This window comes from Gouania willdenowi, chromosome 9, assembly GCF_900634775.1.
Source record: "Gouania willdenowi chromosome 9, fGouWil2.1, whole genome shotgun sequence".
Taxonomy (NCBI): domain Eukaryota; kingdom Metazoa; phylum Chordata; class Actinopteri; order Blenniiformes; family Gobiesocidae; genus Gouania; species Gouania willdenowi.
The window spans coordinates 3158275-3177233 of NC_041052.1; the positions used below are offsets into that span (position 1 = coordinate 3158275).

At 36.6% G+C, this 18959-nt stretch overlaps 1 protein-coding gene across 1 annotated transcript in view; it reads right to left on the reverse strand.

The window, feature by feature from the left end:
* The window catches only part of ghra (growth hormone receptor a), a 37657-nt gene extending 22048 nt beyond the window's left edge, over positions 1 to 15609 (reverse strand). Inside the window, exons 1-2 of the mRNA XM_028458679.1 lie at positions 15342 to 15609; positions 7058 to 7164 (exon numbers count right to left, since the gene is read on the reverse strand). Coding sequence (XP_028314480.1) covers positions 7058 to 7160 — 103 coding nt within the window. The 5' untranslated portion in view covers positions 7161 to 7164; positions 15342 to 15609. The remainder of the gene's footprint in view (positions 1 to 7057; positions 7165 to 15341) is intronic.
* Between the last annotated feature and the right edge of the window lie 3350 nt (positions 15610 to 18959).

Genomic DNA, 18959 nt, shown 5'->3' on the forward strand with positions numbered 1-18959 from the left:
GTCAGTCCTTCCCGAAATTTGCAACGTTGCAATTGCAATTATTAATGTAAACTCAGCCAAATTCCCGCAAATTTTGTGCCGCCACGTAATATTGTCCAATGACCAACATTTTCCGTTATTTTGACCAATCTCATTAAGCCCACATCGTTCCGCCCTGGCGATACAGAAAATTATAATATGGCCTATAACAATATATTTTTATTTTATAGCTTATTTTATGTTAAAAATACTCGTTTCAGGAGTTGTTGCTTTCACTACTTCTCAGAACAACATGAAACGTACAGTTAGATGGATTACTGAGCGCGTCCTAACCAAGACTACAGAACTCACTCACACATGCTGTCCCTTATAGGAGAAAAAGACAAAAATGGCACATATTGTGCAGCTAATTGTTAATAAATGTGTCTGTGTGGCATTTTGCATGAGCTTTTCATACTGTTCTGAGAAGTAGTTAAAGCAGCAACTCCTACAAGTATTTTAATACAAAATAAGCTATAAAATAAAAATACATCAATATAGGCAATATTGTAGTTTTTGCCAATATCTTGACTCTCGATATATTGCCCTGGTCTAGAAGAGAAAATATACCCGATATTCTTAAATGTGTAAACTGATCTGTTTTTTGGCAACTAATAATCAGTTTTTATTGTATCAGATACAGTCTAATAAAATATGATGTCAATTATTTAAAAGGCCTGTGAGGATTGGGTTGTTACCTGTACTGCAGTAAATTTCCCTTTCAAATGGCAACAACCCTGCATTAAGGAGATTCTTACAGGAATTTTTTTTGTTTTGTTGCAAAATGTAAACAGCCACTCTATTGAATATTCTCTGCACCGAAAACCTTTCAAATGTAACGGAAATGGTATGTATCTTTGTTAAATTGTTGTGTATCTGAGCCCATTCTTAGTATGTCTATAAAGAATAGCTACATTGCTAATTAACCCATTTATGCAAGTTGTGGAAAACAATGAATTTTTTTGCAAAACCTGCTGCAAAAATCAGGCGTTCCAGGCTGCAAAAACGACACAAATTGGCCGTGAAACCCTTCTTGTATTTCATTGAACGTGTTCCACTTCCAGCTTGTGCACACTGTGCACAGGGTCCATTTTGTGTCCTGCTCCTTTAGTTTCCAAAGGGTTTGAATTCAGCCAAAGAATCCCAAATGAGGCCCCAACCCTGCTGCTCACACTCACTGCGGCTCTTTGAAACAGATCTGACCACAGATTGTGTGCAGCACGAGTCAGGCTGGTTATCGCTGGTTACCGCTGTTTATCACTGGTTTCCAATGGTTACCACCTCTGTGGTCAAGAGCCACACGATCACTAAACACGATCAATGTTTGTCCAAGGCGGTGTGAGAGGAAAAGAGAGATGTGCACGTGTGAGTGTGTGTGAGGACACACTGCTTATCATCACTGTGAGGCACACGTGTCAAACTCAAGGCCCAGGGGCCAAATCAACCTTGGGGTCCCAAGACACTGGGAGGGGGTCGCCAGATGCCTTCAAGAAACTAAGAATATATTTTTTTTACCATTTTTCTGCACCTACACCAAACTTGCCACAATTTAACCTATTTTCATCACATTTTTTTGCCATATTTTAACTCCTTTTAATGCATTTTTGCAACATTACTCCCATTTCTGTCACTTCTCCATCAAAGTTCAATGCATTTTTTGCCCATTTTTTCCACTTTCAAGACATTTTCAGCACTTATAAACGCTTTCCACCACTTTTCCAACTAATGCCATACTCACTTTTAACCTATATTCACCATATTTCATGCATATTTTTGTCAATTTAACCACATTTACAATTTTTCATGCCCATTATTTGCCAGTTTAAACTGATTGTTCCTACTTTTTAATATAAACTACCCAACCACCCCTATGCCTGCCACTTCTAAGCCAATATTGACACTTTGAACCCTTTTTTTATCACTTTTTCTGTCAGTTTTTGGCCACTCAAATTTGACTTGCAACTTTTAACCAATTTCTATCATATTTAAAATCCCATTACACCACATCTTTACATCTTTAAGATGACTATATACTATGGGGCAAAAAAATTTGAAAAATGAGCCGAAAAGGTTGAGAACCACAGCTATAAAGCATCCAATTTGGCCCACAGGAAAAAATTAAAACAAGAGAGAAAACGAATCATTGTGTAATTTACCAAATAATTCACTTGTAAATTTCAATTAAACTCCAACAATATTTGCAGGAACTCGCCATTATCCTGCACTTTTATCACATGATGGCAGCCATTTTTAAACGGAAGTTGTGGAAGAACTAAATTTTTCTCACGTACAATCCCGCAAAAAGAATTACATAACAATTGGTCACAATGACAAAATCAAAAATGGAGATTTAAAGATTCTGCAGGGACCGCAATATGTTTAAAGCGCTAATTAGACCACATTTGTGTCAAAATTGCTTTTCTTTCCCCAACTAAAATTGGCGGCCCACTTCAGATAAAACTAGTCTAACATTGGCCCCCAAGTACCGGTAAAATTTAAAGAGTTTGACACATCTAATTCTGCCTTTGGGAGAATTAAAGATGACAGAGAAAACATGAAGTAATTCAGTTGTAGATATCTCAGAATTTCCAAATGAACACATTTAATAAAACTTCACCATATTTTCAGGGCACACAGTTTTCCATATGCTTATATCACATGATGGCTGTCATTTTTAATTTAAAAATAATAAATATCCTGCACATTTTCTGAAATTGTTTCACCAAATTTCCCCAAAATTATGTAAAAAATTGGTACAAAATCAAGGAAATGTGAGCACAGACCCTGCAGTCATCTGTGTTTTACATACTTTACATATAATTTATACGTCAAAGTGCAAACTAGGGCAAAATAATGTTGTGGATTATTGACCTCGTCCTCAACAAGTTTGCAGTATTTTGTCCAAATTGCCTCATGGTGATGTTCAAAACCAATATTTGATTTTTATTTGTCATTGTGTGCATGAACATGTACATAATGAAATAACGTCCCCAAGGTATAAAATTAAAAAACAATAAAAATAGAAATAAATTAAAAAAAATAGAAAAACCCCAGTAATATAAACAGAATATATACAAAAATAATACAACTATAGAAAAGCTAAGCCTTTGAAGGCTTGAGAAACAGGCAGGCTGTGTGTGTTTGCTCATGCTATCAGCACACGCTGTGTTTACAGAAGGTTTAGCCGTTGTTAAGCAGCTCAGTGGAGGGTTTTTTTTTTTTTTTTTACATCAGAAAGGAAATCAACAATTGATTGGAAATTGGTAATTTTTTTAGTTCTATGTTAATTTTCCTTCCGGAAGCTGCCCTTCAGTTTAGTTTGTGTTTTTAATCATTTTAAAGCCCAAAATATAGTAATAAACACACTTGAGTTCAAACTTATCCTACCAATTTTACTTTATTGTACATTTCTTATCAGGATTTTTATTTTGATTCATTTATTTATTTTTAACACTATCAATATTAATTAAATCAAAAATACCCCTCACTGAACTGATTTCTCTATTTTTTCCTCTGTTAACTTAAAGTTGCAAATTAAAATCTATAGTTTGACTCAACAGGTTTTTTTTCTAAATCAATCATGTCCACAAGACAGCTGATTTATAAACCGCTTCACTGCTAACGGAGGAAAAACCATGACGTAGTTAATTTACTTTCGTGTTGAGAAAAAAAAGAGGCTGTTTAACTTTTTACCAACGGTCGTCCTGTGTAAATGCTAATAAATGTCAGACTGTAACATTTGTTTGGAGCGGCTCTGCTTTGGCAGACAGAGTCGGTCCGTGCACAGACAGACAGAATCTAAAGTAAACAGGCAACGTTGCAGAATATCAGACTTTTACCTGATTCCAGTAACTTCAGCTGACGGAGGAAGAAACTGAATCATCATCTGTTTTTCAGGCAAACTTTGCCTTATTGACTTTAACCACGAGCTGCTACAATAATGACATTAAAAAACAGACTGTGGGTGATTGTGAATCTGCTTTGAGGGCAAGTACACTTCCTTTGAAGTGGTGATAATTCCAGCAAGGTTATTTCTGTCTTCTTTTTGAATAAAATGTTACGGTTTAATTTATCTAGAAAAATGTCAGGAAATCCATGAAGACCGGTCAGTTGACAGTCGAAACATGTCAGGAGATCAAAGTATATTTGCTGAAAAAAAGTTGTCTGAATAACTGAAACCTTAACGTATTATTAAAAAAGAATCTTGCTGGAATAATTACACAGAAGTCAAGGAAACATCAAAGCAATCAGCAGACGCCTCTGACTAAGACTTGTAGTTGACAGTCAAACCATGTCAGGAGATCAAAGTGGATTTCCTTAGGAAGAGCTGTCAGAATAAATGAAACCTTAACATCTTATTCAAAAAGAATATTGCTGGAATAGTTACGCAGAAGTCAAGGAAATATAAAAGGAAACATCAAAGCGATCAGCAGACACCTCTGACTAAGACTGGCAGTTGACAGTCAAATCATGTCAGGAGATCAAAGTGAAAATCCTGAGTAACAGTTGTCTGGAAACATGAACCCTAACATATTCAAAATGAACTTGCTGTATTTATTACGTAGAAGTCAAGAAAAATCAAAGCAATCAGCAGACACCTCTGAAGGAGACTGGCAGATCTCTATTAAAAGTGATGATTTCTATCAGACTGCTCCGTTTTTTAGTTCAGGTAAGAGTTATAAACCGTTGGGTGAAGGTTGGGTTAGTTGACTGAACATCCGACATCATCCCGTCCCTGGACTTTGACAAAAACACGGCCTCCAGCCATTTGTTTACTCCTTGGTTATTGATCACTGACCTGTTTGATTCAGGAACGTTTCCACACGTGTCTGAGTAAACAGCATTCTGCAACTGATGTCTGACATAATACACGATAACAAGTGTCAACATTATGTTTGTGCTAACATTTAATCAGACACAGACGAACATCTCATCCATTGTCTGAGGAATCACTCGATTCTATGGATGTTCGATATTAGGTTTTTTGCCAATTTTGTACAACATTTGACCATCCCCCAACCTAATTTAAGGTCACATTATTTATATATCTGCAATGGAATTAATGCATTAAACCTAGTTTTAATGTGATGCCCACTGGATTTAATCCAAATAAAAATCATCTGTGAGGAACACATTTTCCAATTGTTCCTTACTTATTCAATAAGCATATTTTTTGTTTGATCGCATGAATACTTTTTGAGATATGGCCAATTTAGTGAGGAGGGTATGTGTCGACTTTCTGGTAATGTACCAATGTACGGCAAACGCCCCGCCCCCACGCTCTGTCTCGTGTTAATAAAGCAGCATGATCTCGGCTACGGAGTGGGTGGGAGGAGGGGGGGCCGTCCTCTGGCCCTACGTCACCGTGCGGGGAGGAGGAAGTCACTGTCCCGTCTATAGACACGCCCACTCATGAATATGCATAAGTAGGATGCAAATCAGCCCGTTTGTGTAGAGTTGCTCAGAAAGCGACTTTTCAGAGTCTGTGTTTTAAACAGGGGACGGGACCTAGATAAGCAAACTGCTTCTCTCATCTCCTTTTTCGACATGTACAAACCAAAAAAAGAGAACAACAAAACTTCTGTGAATGCAACCATGTCGGAAATAAACTGAATAAATAAATAAAATAAAATAAAACTCTGGAAAACAGGCGAGTTTGGGAAAAAATAAACCTCAAATACTATGTTTTTGGGGTGAAAAACAGCATGATATGGGACCTTTAAGGATGCACCGAACCATCGGCCGGCCAATCGATCGGTGCTGATTTCCCTTATTTTGGGACATCTGCGATCGACCGATCCTTGCATATGAAACCGATCTTTTCCTTTGATCTTTTCTACCTCCACAAAGGTGTTAAAGTTGGTCATAAAGCTCATGTGTGCACGTACAGTCTATGGTGTGCACGTGCACATGCCTCTACTACACAGCATAACAACAACGTCGGAGCAGTCGTTAGCTTAGCATGTCGGCAGTTTTACACAAAAAGAAGAGAGCAAAGGATCGCAATTTGTAATTCCTGTAACGCGGGAATAAGCTTTGGTGAAGCTGCAAACAAAACATTACCCGATTTACCTTTTAATAAACCACCACACTGCTCAGTATGCAGCATTTGAAGCTAGAAATCAAGCTAATGCTAAAGCTAATGCTAATGCTAGCGAACCAAAGAGCCAGTTGTCCACTGAGAGCGTTTGTCAGTGAAAAGAGCAAAAGTTACTACAAGGAAAATGATGGAGTTCATGACTTTGTACATGAATAAAAACCCTCCACTAATGTATAAGTGACTGTAATAAGTGTGAGAACAACTAACCTGTGTCATGTTCATTCTGTTATTACACGTTGACTTATGAAAATGTTACACATGCTGCACTTTATTATTTCTGTAGAATGTTTGACTTTTAGCTTTTGTTCCGTCAGCTGTTATAAGTTATTTTTAGAATAATATTTTTACATGTAAATATCCACAAAGCTGATGAATTTGGATATTTTTTTTATTTTGCTCTACAAGGAAACTTAAAACTCAGAACACTTTATTATTAAAGATGTTTAGTTAGTTTGTCCTGTAGATTATTATTTTATCATCTACCCCAAACCCTGTGATTTTCTTTATTTGTAAAACTAAATCCTGCTGACTGTGCACTTTATTTGAGTCAAAGAGCAATAAACAGGTCTGCAGTGGAACCTGATGTTTATTTAGTTTTTAAAATGTGAAAAATGAAAGACTAAAGGAAGTGATATACATTAGTATTTTGGACACCAATGTTCTAAACTTTTCATTTATATTTGAGATAACTACCTCATGTGCAGTTAAAATAACATGTTTGTACTGTTTCACAGGTATTGTTCAATAAAATAAGATTAAAATATGATTTAAGGTGTATGCTATAAATAAATAAAAAAATCAGTGATCGGCCAGAAATTTGCAATCGGTGCACCCCTACCAAACGCAAACACGGAGAAAAATACATAAATAAGTAATTAACTAAGTAAACAAACAAATGACAGACAAACAGACAAAGGTGTAAAAGTGCCGTTAACCAACCTGACGATGAGGTCTGGGTCCAGTCAGAGAGCAGAGTCCATCCTGGTGTTGACACCAGGGAGGAAATAACCACCCGCAGCAGAAGACTGGAAGTAGGAGCCATGATGCTGGGTAGAGAGAGAGAGAGAGATGGACATAAGAACGAGAAAAGGGTCAGAGAGACGCTGTGATTATAACCATCAGCTGGACTCCATGATGACATCCCCATGTGAAAACTAAAGCCCTCCTCTTCCTGCTCCACGCTCCGGTTCCCCTTTGACCCCAAAGTGTGTCTGCCATTTATAATCAGCTGATTTACACAAAACCTGAAACAAAACTGTGCATAAATCTTCTCGTGGTCACTGTCACGCTGCTGCCATTGGACGGTGCAACGGAAAGTACGAGTGGTTTTGTTCTGCAGTGAAAAATATATCAAATGTTGAGGTTCCAGTTAGAACGTTTGCTATGATCTTTACAGTAAAGACAGTTTCACATTGCATTGTGGAATGTGGAGTCATGTAGACAAATGCATAGAAGTGTTTTTTAATTAATTCTTACTGTCAATAATTAGCCCTACACTAGATAGAGATAAATAGAGATATAGATATATTGGTGCAGATATATGGATATAGATATAGATATAGACATATACTGTATATAAAGAGATATAGACTGATAGATATATATATAGAGAGAGACATAGATTGAGATACAGAGTTAGAGATAGATACAGTATATTGATACAGATATAGAGATACATGTATATGGATATAGAGATAGATAGATAAAGATAGAGATGTAGCTTCAGTATATAGAGATATAGAATAGAGACATAGAAAGACATAGATGCAGCTATATAGCGATATAGATATAGAATAGAGACATAGAAAGACATAGATGCAGCTATATAGCGATATAGATATAGAATAGAGACATAGAAAGACATAGATGCAGCTATATAGCGATATAGATATAGATAGATAGATACAGTAGATAGATAGAGATGTAGCTAGATAGATAGATAGATAGATAGATAGAGATGTAGCTAGATAGATAGATATAGATAGATAAATAGATAGATAGATAGATAGAGATATAGATAGATAGAGATATAGATAGATAGATAGATAGAGAGATAGATAGATAGAGAGATAGATAGATAGATAGATAGATAGATAGATAGATAGATAGATAGATAGATAGATAGATAGATAGATAGATAGATAGATAGATAGATAGATTATTTAGATTGAGCTGACAGTGTAAGTTTAGATAAAAAAACATCCTAATACCAGCAAAAACAGCTTAAATACAGACATAAAGCCATACATTGGGGCGTGTGTAGATGTTTGAGGAAACTCAGTGAAAAAACAGGTTTTAGCATGTTTAGAACAGATGACTGTAGGCACAACGGACTGAGGGAACGTGAGTGAATCCTACGCACACTGTTCTAGTGCATCAGAAACAAGCACTTCTCTAAATGACGAGTTTTCCTTAAAATGATGTGATCATCAGCTGTTGTGAGTCCTGGACTGTCAGTATGAAAACAGCTGTGGAAATGCAAAAAAAGATGCAGGAAAGTCCTTAGAATGCATGTTTGTGTAATGCTGGGCACATCAATGGGCTTTTACTTTGACTAAGTAAAAAATTAAAATACAAATATTACAGTTCAGAATCAGATTTTGTGGATTTTTCGTCAGTTTGCTACACAGCAGAGAAGTCGGGGACAGAGTGAAAGAAAGAAACCACAAGCGTTCTAGGTCAACAAGCTCCCGTTGTAGAACACGTTCTACCAGTCCATCCTCCTAAATATAGGTCGTACTTTGAGTCCGCGCCCTCGGCTATTTACAGCACCTCTATACACGTCCGCTGGGTAGCCCACAAACCCAAGGTTGGGTTTCTGCAAACTCTGCTCCACTTCTGCTCCAATCTGAGGACAGACGGTCTCAGGTCTGAGTTTAGCAACAAAAACACATCAAGGTCCAGTGTTTGACTCCATGTTTATTATTGTGTTTACGGTGAGTACGACTGATAAACAAAGCAGTCGCCTGAGGAACGTTAACAACATTCTTAGATAAGTTGTGGTGTCACACGGTTGGAACAGGTTTAACGTTTTCTTTCACGAATGGCTCCAATTCTCCGTTTGACAGTTTAAATCTTTTTGTTTTATCGACGTTCCCTAATCACATGTCATTATTGGCTTTGAAATCGTGGCAAACTTGTTTACGATGCTTACTGGCGACTTCCTATTTGTCTGCTGTAGAAGTGTGGCGAAGTCACGCGCTGAAACCATACAAGATTTTGTTCCGGATTTTAAGTTGCTACACATTAGGCTAAGGCTATATACCCATTATCAGCGACGATATTCGACATTTTGACTTTTTTTTTTTTTTAACCAGACAGCTGATAAGAGTTTGTATTTTTTTTAATTCTGAAAGCCGGATCCAAATATTAGTTATCGGCCTCCTCGTGTATTAATAATCGTATCATTCTCTACATTAGACCTTGTGTTTTATTTTATTGTGTAAAGGTATGATATTGTCCCAAAACATGATGACGAGGGTTTAGTTTGTGTCATAAAGCGATGTCTATTTCAGGATTTTTTATATATGTTTCTATTGTTTTATTTACGCGATTGCTTTTGTTGAGATTATGAAGCACACTATTTACATTGGATGGTGATTATGGGGAAACAAAGCAGAGGATGCACACAGGCAACACCGGGGCAGCTAAGTGGCTGCAGAGGTCCTCGGGTGAACGCGGGGGTATCCGAGCAGATCGCCTGTAGCTGTTGTATGTATTTCTCCGTTTGTGTATAACAATTATTACAACGGTACTGATTAAAAAAAGGGAGGGGACATCACAGCGAGGGGGATCAAAGTCACAGTGTCGGGGGGCACTACGCTCAACTATGCTGACGAGAACCCTGATATTAAAAATAATAACAATATTGCTATTTCTGTCTCATGAAGTGAATTCTGTATTGCGGTGATCACAGAAAAAGCTGGAGCTTTACTTTTCACAGATTACATTTTTCTTCATGTTGAAAATTAATAAAAGGTTGTTGTTGTTTGAAATCCCATAAAACACACTTTACTCAAATCATGTTCACAATTTTCTCAGCACCAGAAAAGTAAGTTGATAGTGAATGTAGGACGGCAACAGTTAAGACACGAGTGTTCACATGGACGGATGAATGTGGTGGATCATAATCATGTGATAAACAATGAAAAAGAGAATTTGTGATGTGAATTTCAGCACTTGGAGAAAAAATCTGTATTTTTTTTAAACTATGATGCACTTAAAAAACAGTGTGTGCACATGTGTGTGATCCAACTATCCAGAGGTCGTACGAGGTCGAGTCATAAAACAAAAGAATTGATGGCGTCGAGCTGTCAAACATTACACTGCTGTGAAACACTTCTACTGCTTTTATTGTGAAATTCCTTTTCTGGACATCACTTCATCCTTTTGTTTCCAGACTGATTCAAACATCTGTGCCTCGGGTTAGCGTAATAACACTTTTCACTGCTGTCGTGACTGCTTTTCTTTTCACTAAAATGCGTATTTTATGATGTTTCCCATCGCACAGCATCTTATAAAGACACGGAACAACTAAAGCGTCTGAATCATCCCTGGCCTGTTTGTCTCTTCATCTTCAGCCGCTCTTTAACCAATCACACCCTAGCAAAGTAACGGGGGAAAGCTGGTCTCGGCCAATCAGAGAGAAGGGAGGCACAGCCCAGGACGCCTGGGGTTCCTCAGTAAACATCTCAGTCAACCCTTCGCTTCCCACTAAAGCTGTCCTGAAGTGAACACACACGCACACACACACACACACATAAACATGCATGGAACCTGAGCACACTGCTCATGTTGTACAAACACACACACACCAAATAACAGTCTACTACTGCTCCCACGTTTCCTCAAACCTCCACAAATCTTGTGTTTTAGTGAAAAACATCTAACCAGAGAAAGTGAGGAAGTGAGAAATTGATTTTAGTTGATCAGTGAGGCCAAAGGGAGGGAACGAATCCAGGGTTCTCGCCAGCGTTGTAGGGCGTAGGGGCCCCTAAGTTGTGATTTTGATCCCCTACCGTGTGTTTCAACCAGTGTAGGGGAGTTTTATGTTGTCTTTTTCCTTTTTTAATCAGAACCATGATAGTAATAAAACAACAGAAAAATGTAAAATTAATGAGTTGGTGTCCATAACAATCCAAATATTACTGCGAGTTCCACATAATACCTCATCTAATAAAAGCACGTCTTGTCTATACAGTATTAATCAGTAGAGGACCTAGATGCACAATTATTAATTATTTAGTAAATAGATGAACACATTGAATTTATAAATTATTTAACAAGAATAATGATAGAATATTTTATTTATATTGCAATATTATTATTAATAATAATAACAATAATAATAATAATAATAATAATAATAATAATAATAATAATAATAATAATAATGTATTCAATATTATTACCCTGACCCGGTTTTTTAGTTTTTAGTTTTATTTAGAAAAGGAACAGTACATATTAAACATGTAAATATGTCAGATTTTAGCTACAGGCTAATTTCCATCTGTTTCTTCTGTGAAAGATGAATGAAGGATATTAATACTTCATACTATTACTGCAATCTGTACTGTGGGTGTGAGCAGGTGAACATACATTACATACATGTAAACCATTCAACCATTGATGTATGGCTGGTGGGAGGCTCTAATTTCTTCTTCTCTTATTTCAAAGTAAAAAGGCTGAGTCAGCATTATGGCAGAACACTTAACGGCAAAAGGATAAACAGCAATTATTTTGTGTTATTCAGACCAGATTTGTAGGAAAACAGTTTTTAAATTGGAAGCGGCTTGTGTTCCACAACAAAAAAGTTCTAGAAATACATTTGGTATTTATTGTCTTGATTCAATTTTGGGATTTTTATTACTCCCTGGACTTTTTATGCTTTTAAAACAGTATTTATTTGTTGTTTCTGTTAGATTTGACTTAGTGGGAGTCCATGGGTTACCTCAGTCAATAGTAAGAGTCCAGTTTTCAGTATTTGTTTAATGTGATTCATTTTCTATTTTCTCTAACCACCTCAACTTGTGTGTGTGTTTTGGGTGAAAAAGTAACTAAATCAAGGTAATAGATTCTTGTTCATGTAAATAAAGCCTATTTTAAAAGATAAATGACCCAGTTTGGACTGAATACAGCTGTGAAAAATGCTTTTTCTTTCCATCCTCACAGTGATCATTGTAGAGCAGGATTGTGTGTGTGTGTGTGTGTGTGTGTGTGTGTGTGTGTGTGTGTGTGTGTGTGTGTGTGTGTGTGTGTGTGTGTGTGTGTGTGTGTGTGTGTGTGTGTGTGTGTGTGTGTGTGTGTGTGTGAGATATGTAGCAGAACAGGCAGTAGAACAGAACAGAACAAAGGTGATGAACCTAATGTGGTGCAGCGCAGGAACAGCCAGACAGAAACTGATGGAACTAATGTCTTTTAAAACAGCACCGCCTCATCCATTAAAACATCTCCGCTGATGCCTTGGATGGATGTGCAACTGTACGACCTGCTGCTGTTGCACAAAAACATTCAGCATGATGTCCAATGAAACCCCACAGACTGAAAAACGGCCAAAAGCATCGAATAGGTCGAGATAAACTCATCCCAGCCTGTGTCGTATTACTAAAACTAAGGGATGCTCTGAGTCAGTGGTTCACATGTTCCCTGAACTCTAACTTTTGAATCCAAGGCCCCCCTTTGTCCGAAGAGAACATTTAGCTCAGAATTCTGTGGAAAAAAAACAACTTTAGAGCATAATGATGGAATGAAGGAGTGATAACACATTTTGAAGAATCGAATTTTGTAAATAAGTGGAATGAAACACATAGATTTATTTCTATTGTTTTTTTAAAAATATAATTTAAGGTCATTTCCTGCATGATGTGGAACCAAGACTGACTTGACTTCAGTTCATGTTCTCATCAAAATCATTTCTAACATAATTTTTTTGAGTTTTTTGTGTCATTTTGTGTGTGTTTTGGTGTCATTTTGTGTGTTGTTGGTATTATCTAAATGATTCTCTCTGCGTGTGTGTTTTTTGGTGTCGTTTGGTTGTTTCTTATGTCGTTTTGTGCTATTTTGGTGTATTTTATTGTGATCTTGTGTATTTTTCTGTCATTTATTTTCATTTTGCCTTCTCTCTTAGTCTCTTTCTGGTGTCATTTTGTATATTTTGTTGTTGTTGTTGTTAGTTTGATTATTCAGTATTTTTTTTATCTTATTCTGTGTATTTTTGTTGTCGTTTTGTGAGTTGCTGGAAATATTTAGTATGATTATCAATTTTGAACTAAAAAAAAACATTATAAAACTCCATATTTTTAATGCTTTCATTTGTTAATTTCCCCTCTCTCTCTCTCTCTCTCTCTCTCAAGTCCCCCTGTAGTGCCATTTCGTACCCCCAGGGGGGATGGGGGGGGCTTTTGCTCGTCCTTATTTTTCTTCCAATTTCAGCTTCCAATATCTCAGGAACTACATCACATAGGAAACATACATTTAGTATAGTAATACATCTCCACCTACTCTCTCAGAATATACAATAATATCTGCTATACATCATATCTGGTGGACATACCAGCCCCTCAAAATCAGAAAAAAGTTTGTGTGTTTGGGTCTGGAACATGTTTGGGTCTTCAGTAAACTACTTAGCATATGTCTCAGCTCCCTGTAATTAGATCAGCTTAGAGCTATGAACATAGACTGTTCACATCACTCATGATTAGTCACAGATATGCATTGGTTCTAGGGTGACAGTCTCTTGAAATCTGAAATGTTTTTTTTTTTTTTTTTACCATTTCCATTGATGTAAACACACGTATCCTCAAATAAAATCATCTCCCAACCATGAAATCAGACAAGAAGGTACAGAACTATTAAGATTGATCATATTCTCAGGATAACATCAGAGTTTCAGCAGTAATTTACACCAAACAAAACACACACATTGGGAAGCAGAAACTTCCACAGTGAGGATTATTCATGGCATAATGACAGGGACCATGGCAAGTATTAATAGCTTATTTTATCATATTCTCTTTTCCAGATATTGTCAGTTATCTGGATCATTGATTCTGATCTTTCACACTTTAAAATGATTGGAATAAATGTCTATCATACAGTAAAAGTACAAACATACAGATTTTTTAGAATAATCCAGATCCCATTTTAATGAAACTTGCTGGAATAATTGAGAAACCAATCCGACATAACTGAGTCAATCTTCATAAAGATTGGTCAATTCAAAACAAAGATATTACTCTTTTTTTTTTTCTCACCAATGATGACAGATGAAGATATTTTACAAACTGATCCAGAACCAGCATATTCATTCAGATTCCTTCCAAAATAAGATTGCAGTTGAAAAGACAAGTTTAAAGTATACATTTTGAAAATAAACTCAAAACACAATATTGTAATAAAAGTCGATAAAAGTTCAACTTTAATCAGGATATTGTATTTTGAGTTCATTTTCAAAATTTCGACTATAATCTTCACATTATATTTTAACTTTATTCTTGATATTTCGACTTTATTCTCGACATTTCAATTTTATTCTCGACTTTATTCTCAATATTATGAATATATTCGGCATTTTCTCAACTTTTCGACTTTAATTTTGACATATTTCTACTTTATTCTCAACATGTTGACTTCATTCTCGACTTTATTCTCGATTTGCCTAAAATGATTTCCTCCATCAAAATTGGTCCTCACCAGCTTCCGTAAAGGTGTTAAAATCTCTGATAGAAGAGGGGAAAAAAATTGCATGATGACGTCACAAAATAATTTTTCAGTATAAATCAAATGCATGAACCAAATATGAACACGTGCAGTCAATTCCAACATGTCTGAGGCTTTAAAACCAGGTCCTAATCCGGTGTCCTGATGTGTCAGATTGGAGGACCCCACCTAAACTTCTGCCTGGGGGTCCTGCCCTCTGCTCTCTGCAGGTAACCCGTCACACCAGCCACGTTCACCTGGAACGAGCTTTACGCACCGTGTCCGGAACTCTTTCCAAACTTTCTGAACCTCCGTGACTCTGAGTGTCCGACACTGCGCGTACACAACAGTCCAGGCTTCGTGTGTGTTTCACTGGCTCACAGTCAGAACAGATCCAGCGCCAACCCGCGACACCGTGCAGCGAGAAAAGCTTCGCGTCGTGCGTAAAAACTGCGCATTACAACGCGCACATCCAGCGGAAAGGAACGAAAAGCAGCTTTTGCGTTGGATGCACACATGAACTTACTTGTTGGTCGAGCTGAGAAGCTGCGGTCACACTTTCCTCAACTTGCTCATCTCACGCACACACGTACGGACCTTGAGCTCCAGCTCAGCCTGGGCTCCAGCTCCAGGGTCACGGAAACAAACCGCGCTGTGCACGTTCGTCCTGAAGCTCGAGCTGTTTTTAATCTGCAGCTCGGTTCATCTCTGCTCACAACACAAACACACACACACACACACACACACCGCCACGCAGAAATGAGGGAAAGTACGTGCGTGCGTGCGCGCACATGCGCCCTCATCTGCCAACTACCCACCCTGCGCCCTGAGGACCAGAGGGGACGGATTAAAACACTCCTCCAAACTAAAACTAGTGGATGAATACTTAACAATTAATAATACGCCTATGAAAAGTTAAGCAACAGTTTTTACTTGCAGCTATTCCATGTTTTAGGCACTGAAATATAAGTTATTAATGAAATATCATAAATAAGTCATGAACACTTTTAAAAGTGGGTGCTTTAGAGTTTGTTTACAGGGAGCACCCATCAGCCTGTGTGGGCTCACGTAGAGGGGCAACTTGCGTCATGACGTCATTGGATGCCCTACCACAGGCTCAGCAGTCAATGGACAGACCCCCACCACCCCACCCCACCCTCAACCCAACATGTGAATGCAAATCACGGCCTGAGCAGTGAGCCTGCCCCAGTGCTGTTAATAGACTTAGAATTAGATGCAATGTTAATGTAGAATTGTATTTATTAATGTATTCATTCATTTAGGCTTTTATTCATGTATTTATGTAATTTTTGTCACTTTAACAGTGACAAAAAACAATTTTATTAACTGAAATGAATGGATAAATATGTGAACCTCCTGCAATGAACTCATACACCCCAAAATACACATCTATAGTGTTCATTTCTACAGTAAATGTTTATTTTGTTTTAGTTTTAGTCACTCTTTTGACTAAAATGCAACTTAGTTCAAGTCATCAAGACTATTTCAGTTGTAGTTTTAATCAACTAAAGGACATAGAGGTGAAAGTAATGGATTACATGTACTCACGTTACTGTAACTGAGTAGCTTTTATGTATACTCGTACTATTGAGTATATTTCTAAATCAGTAATTCAACTTGTACTCAAGTACGTTTTAAAAGACAAAGTCATTTGTTACAGTTCTACACCCAACTGTTAATGAGTAAATCATTATTTTTTTGTATTAAAATGATCAACAGACTTTGTGAAACTACAAAAAAATTAAACGATCAGACAACAATCAAATGCGTGACATCATAGCCGACCAATCAGATTAAACGTAATGTACAACGCCAAAACAGCATTTAATGGAGGTTATTTTCTTAGAGCTCATAAATGTAGCTATAGAGCCTGATAATTTATTTGATTTTTAATTAAAATAATTGGTGTTATTTTATTTAAAAAAAGAATTGTGCATTTTGACAAACCTTTTATTTTATACAGATGCCTTTGTGGAAAATAAATTATGTTCCAATTGTGCAAGATTTGGTCTCATCCTTTTTAAGTTTATACATGAGATGTTTACTGTATGCAAGGGAACCATAGCAAGATTTATTACCAACAATAAACCTGGTAAGAAAGTAACTTTTACTTTGAGTACTATGTAATTGAGCTACTTTTTACTTGTACTTGAGTATTTTATGTATAACACAGTACTTGTACTTGAGCAGGATTTATCAGTACTCTTTACACTCCTGCACATTTCACCCCTAAAGTTAATTTGTTGGAAACGTAAACCATTTGCAAGCCAAATAATTTGAGCCATTTTAACAAGAACCAAAGCAAACGTGAGAAAGTGCAGCTCTCGTGGCTCGTTTTCTGACTGAGCCAATGAATACCGAGCTGAGAGCCAGGAACACAGTGTCAGACCAAGTTTGCTTTGATTCAGAGGGGGGAGGGGCCAGTCTGTGTGCTTTGATCCAGCAGGATTACAACTGGGACTCAAACGGCCGAAGCAGTTTGAGATTCTGATATAAAGAATAGCAGAGCTGTAAAGTGTACTTATTTATGAAATAAAATAACACCAATACCAGATGCTTTGTCGTCATGGGTTACATAGTGATTGTAGAATCTTCTAGCGATGCTCTGAGAACAAAACCTCCATTCAACGCTGTGCATTAATCTGATTGGTCTGGTTCTTTAATTTTTTTATTGTTTCACTATGTCCGTTGATCATTTTGAAACAAAAAATTTAAATTTATTCAGTAACGGTTGAATGTAAAAATGTAACTTAATCACTTTACTTCTTTTAAAACGCATAAACTCAACTCAATTACAGTAACGTGAGTACTTGTAATCAGTTACGTTCACCTCTGCAGAATAGAATGTATCAGTGTAGTTTATCAGACTTTTATTAAACACGCTGTCATGATGCATCACTTGTATGGGACAGTGATGGACAACTTTTATCACTAAACTGCTATTGTCTAATCCAAGGGTCACGTTATTAACATTCATGTCACCATTTAATAAACTGACCAATCTGAGAATTAACACAGGAAAAATCAAAGGATTTGAGTGTCTTTGATCTCAGTTTGTGTGTTTTTGCAGACACACAATCAGGCATCAATATTGAAAATTCAAGCAGCAAAACAAAACAATAAAATGTACAGGGGTTAGTCAACACAGTGTGATAGCACTTTCAATGACTTAAACACATTTTTAAGATGGATTTTAAAAGCTTTAAAATTTGGGAATATTAAATAAATAAAAATCTTCATTTATGTATAAAATGTTTGCCAAATATCATCAAATTATTACATAGAAATTCCAAATCCTTGTCCTTCAAAATGGAACCAAATTATAATCAAACCCAGGAATCACATTTTTGTGAGCAGCCAATCATCAACTCTTTCCCTAAAACCTCTTCACCACGTTACAGGAAAAAAATGTTCCAGTTGTCTGGAACGCAGCACAAAAGTCACAGCGTCACCAGTTATAATGATTACCAGTTGAGTTGATACACCAACGGGGTCTTTATATTGTGGTGATGTCAAACACTGCAAAAGGTATTTGTAGATTGTACGTTTTTGAGTGTTTTTGTTGTTATTTTGTGCATTTTTGTTGTTTTTCTTTTTACTATTTTTGTAGCCATTTTTGTCTTGGAAGTCATTGTGAGTATTTTTGTTGCCATTTTATCTGTTTTGATATTGTATATATTTGTTTCTTGTTTGTTTTTCTGTCATTTCATTTGATTTTTGTGTGTTTTTATTGTAATTTGATGTGTTTTTGAAGTCACTTTGTATAGTTTTGATTGTCATTTTTTATGTTTTCATGCATTTTTGTTGTCCTGCAGGATCTGCTGAATGTACAGTCTTCCCAACATAATAACACTACAAATACAAACTTGGAGCAGTTCAGAGTGTTTATTTTCTTTAATGCATGAAGACAAGCTTTTTAGTCGCATGACAAAAGGTTCATTATCTGTATTTCCTTGAAATCTGTGTCCTTCTTATAACCTGTCAATACACTGAGGCAGTGTTGACATGAAATCAATTTGGAAATAAATTGAGTCGATCCATGAGCAGAAGATGATTTGGATGCTAAAATATCTTCTATATAATGCAGATCTATCTTCTAGTGCGGAGTGCTCTGATTGGAGGA